Source organism: Crocodylus porosus, unplaced genomic scaffold (genome assembly GCF_001723895.1).
Source record: "Crocodylus porosus isolate Cpor-Errol unplaced genomic scaffold, CroPor_comp1, whole genome shotgun sequence".
Taxonomy (NCBI): Eukaryota; Metazoa; Chordata; order Crocodylia; family Crocodylidae; genus Crocodylus; species Crocodylus porosus.
This window is the reverse complement of record NW_017728932.1, coordinates 17646938-17650601: the sequence shown is the minus strand read 5'-3', so window position 1 is coordinate 17650601 and position 3664 is coordinate 17646938. Positions and strand designations below refer to the sequence as shown.

The following is a 3664-nucleotide window of genomic DNA, read 5'->3' as shown; positions in this document are numbered from 1 at the left end:
GGCGGGGGTGGCTCTGGCTGCATATGGGCCTTGCCTGCTGCCGGGAGGCTGGGCTGGGAGCAGCTGGGGAGCGGGAGGCGAGCGGGTGATTCCCTCCGGCTGCTCGGGGGTGGGCGCTGCGGGAACACACTGTGCTGGAGCAGGGGAAGCCGGCTGCGTGGCGCTCCCCGCACCCGCCCTCGCCGGCAGGGCGCAGGCCTGGCTGGGAAGGCAGATCTGCTCTGCCTTGTCTGCCAAGCAGCCCAGGGTGAGGATTCCCCCTGGCCAGGTGCGAAGACCCTTCCCTTGGCCAGGAGCTGGGTCACCCTCAGCACTGCCACGGCCTGCCTGCCCTGGCACTAGGTGCCTTCCCCACCCCCCAGCTCTCCACACCGGGTGCAGCACAGGACTTGCCTGGTTCAGACGTGCAGGCCTGTGCGTGGCCCAGTGCTTGACCAGGGCGCCCTGCCAGGGAGGGGCACATGGATGAGCTCTGTTGCGACTGGGATGCGAGAATGGGTCTGGAGTTAGGCTAGCGGGATAGACAGGACTTGCCGCCTGGGCTGGAGGCTGCAGCCCCAACCTGGCCCTGGGACCCTGAAGCCTGGGGGGGCAGGCGGCCCAGCAACCAGCTTGGGCCCAGGATGGATGCCCGGCTGTGAGCACCTGATGCTGCAGCATGGGGGCTGGGGAGGGTCCCATCCACGAAGGGCCAGCCCTAATGGGGCCTGAGCTGTGGGCTCCCCTGGTTCGCTGTGTGCGGAGAGCCCAGATGCCGGCACATGGCTTCACGCCCCATGGGAGGTGCGGGGTGTTCGTGCCCAGGCTTCACCCGCCATCTGCGCTTGGCCAGTCTCAAGCTAATAGCGCCCGCTGCTGCCCTCCCCCGGCATAGTGCCCTGTGGTGGGAGGTCCAGGGGAGCCCTGCAGCTAGCAGCACCTCCGAGCCGGTTGGAGTGAGGGCGCCAGACCTCCTGGCGCCAGGGGCTGCACCGGCTGACTCCAGGAGCTGGGCTCCCTGCTCCACTGGCGCCCGGGCACTGGCTGTTCGGGGACAGCAACCCACCTTGTGTGCTCAACCTGGGCTCCCTCTCTCTCCTAGTGGCCCTGCAGATGCCGGAAGGTCTCCTCATGTTTGCCTGCACCATCGCCGACATCATTGAGAGGTAAGGGGTGGGCAGGTGGGTGGCCTCCGCCCTGCCCTGCGCCCTTGGGATTGCTGAGCCTGGGGCTGGCTCCAGCCCTGCCCTGGGGCCGCATGTGCACGGAGATTGCTCCTGGCCCTGGGCAGTCAGCTGCCACCCTGGCCCAGGGGATTAGCTGGCTCTGCTCGTTAGCGGGGCTGCTCACCCAGAGAGCTCATTAGTGGCCGCGCATCTCCAGCCACGTGAGTGGAGGACTCAGCCAGGGATGGGCGCGAGGGCTGCCCAATCTCAGCTGCTCATGCCAGCCTGCCAGCCTGGGGCACGTGGCTCCCGGCTGTGTTCGCCATGTGCGGGAGGACGGGGCAAGTGCATGGGGCTGCCTTCAGCTGGCAAATGGGTGAGCCTGGGGCAGGAACAGGAGGAGCTGGGGAAGTCCATGAGCCAGGGTGTGTGCTCAGAGCATGGGGAGCATCTCTGGGAGTGCTGGGGGGACAAGGGCAGACTGGCCTGGTGGTGGCTTCCGGAGCAGCTCCCCACTTGGTGCCCTGGTCACTGCTCCCCCGGCAGCGTGGGAGAGCATGGGAGGGGGCTGGTCTCAGTAGTGGGCTCATCTGGGACTGGCTTCTGCGCTCGGGCCCCCAGGCCGGGCTCCCCCTGCACCCCGGATCTCAGGTGGGGAGGGGGAGCGCTGGGCCTATGCTCTGCTGGCAGAGAAGCCCTTTGCCCTGGTGCCCCTGCCGTGGCCTGTCCTGCAGCGCCAGGCAGCTGCTGGCCTGGAGCGTGGCGGGTTGCGCGGCAGTGCCGGGGGCTGCGCCTGAGCTTGCACGTTCCCGGCCGTGTGCGCACGGCTGGCGCTGCTGTCTCCCTGCAGAGCCTCGGGGCATCGCTGACTTTTGCAGCGCTGCACACAGCCGGTGCGGGAGGCTGCCCGGCAGCGCTCAGCCGTGCGTGGGGCCAGCTGCCTCCTTGCCGGCGCCTCGCAGGGCAGCCAGCTCCTTCAGGAGTGGCCTTGTCCCCGCTGGGGGAGGTGTCAGGGCTGGAGGTGGGTCCTGGGGATCTACTGGGGCCAGAGGCTGCGTGGCAAGCCAGAGACAGTGGGAGCCCGCAGGCGAGGCAGGGCCCTGCTGCCTGTCCTCTGCAGGGGATGGGTGTGGGCAGCTGGCTCTTGCAGCCTGCCTCTTCCCTCCGGCGGCACGTCCATCAGTGGGAGCAGCCAGGGCTGCTGTGGGGCCAAGTTTGGGAATCACTGACCCATGCGCAGCCCAGGCTCTGGGGGAGGCCAAGCCAGTCCTTGGTCGTGGTGAGGGTGCCGGAGTTGGAGTCCAGGGTCAGGACGTGCTGCCGCGGTGCATGCAGCTGCAGCTCGGTCGAGCCAGGAGCCCTGGAGCGGTTCCCCCCATTCGCCCTGCCCTGCAGCAGGGTGGGAGTGGGACCGGGACCAAGGGCAGGTGCACCAGGCCCCTGGCAGGATCTGCACTCATCTCTTTACCGCTGCACTTGCTCCTCTCGGCCCTCAGCCCCTCCTGCTTTCACACAGCGAATTAGCACTAATAGTGCTGTGCGCCGCGTGCCAGTGGGGTCACAACACCCATTAGCATACCGTCTTCCTGGTGCAGACGGGTTCTGGGAGCACCCGCTGCCCTTCCCAGCTGCTGTGTCAGCACCAGCCGGGAGCCAGGGCCTCTGGGCTCAGTCCCCAGCCCTGCTGCTGCCTTGCCAGGCAGCCTTGGGCAAGTAAGTCCCTTGCCCTGCCAGGCTGCAGGGTGACTGTGGTGTCTCCCACCTGCCACCCCCAGTGCTCGTGAGTCAGGGCAGCAGCAATGAGGAGCTTGGTGGGGGGTGGAGGGAGCTTCCATCCAACCCCCTGTCCTCCCACCCACCCCTGCCCTGGGGCTGGTACCTGTGCCGCGGGGCGTTTGGTCCTGGTCAAGCCTCTGTGGGCCTCTGGATGGGGAGGCCAGGGCGGCAGCAGCTAGGGGGGCCTGGCGCTGGCCTGCTGCCGCATGTGGGCATTGGGCATCAGCATTGCCAGGCCGCCTGTGCCTTTAAGAGCCTGCCGTTCCCCTGCTTGGCTGGAGCCTCTTTCATGTCTCAGACTTCAAAGGCAGCAGATTAAGGGGATTCTTTTATCTGAATGGAACCATGAGTGGCGGTGGCGGCAGTCCTGCCCGCTGCAGCGCTGGCTCCTCCGGCCCCTCTCCTGGGGCGCTGTGTGTGTGTGCGCACGCCCGCGCCCCGCTGGGGTGCCCGGGGCCCTGCCCTGCTCGTTGGGGCAGAGGCCATGGAAGGTAGACAGGGTGATGAGCAGTGGGAACAGGGAACTTTCAGTGGTGGGAAGTGGGCGTAGACTTGCCCCTGGGTGCAGCCAGCAGCGCCCCCCAGCCTGGCTGTGGCTCTGGTTACTGAGGGTCCTGGCCAGCCAGGGCCCTGTGCTGGAAGCAGGAGCTTGTGAGGGAGAAGAGGACTGGGTGGGTGGTGGGTGCTGGCCAGTCGCTGTGCTGGGGATGGGGTTGGCAATGCTCGTTCCAGTGAGGGGCACG

At 67.8% G+C, this 3664-nt stretch overlaps 1 protein-coding gene across 1 annotated transcript in view; it reads left to right on the top strand.

Moving 5' to 3' along the window:
• The window catches only part of DPH1 (diphthamide biosynthesis 1), a 35257-nt gene that overhangs the window by 8728 nt on the left and 22865 nt on the right, over positions 1 to 3664 (top strand). The window contains exon 6 of the mRNA XM_019545343.1: positions 1082 to 1145. Within this exon, the coding sequence (XP_019400888.1) occupies positions 1082 to 1145 (64 nt within the window). The remainder of the gene's footprint in view (positions 1 to 1081; positions 1146 to 3664) is intronic.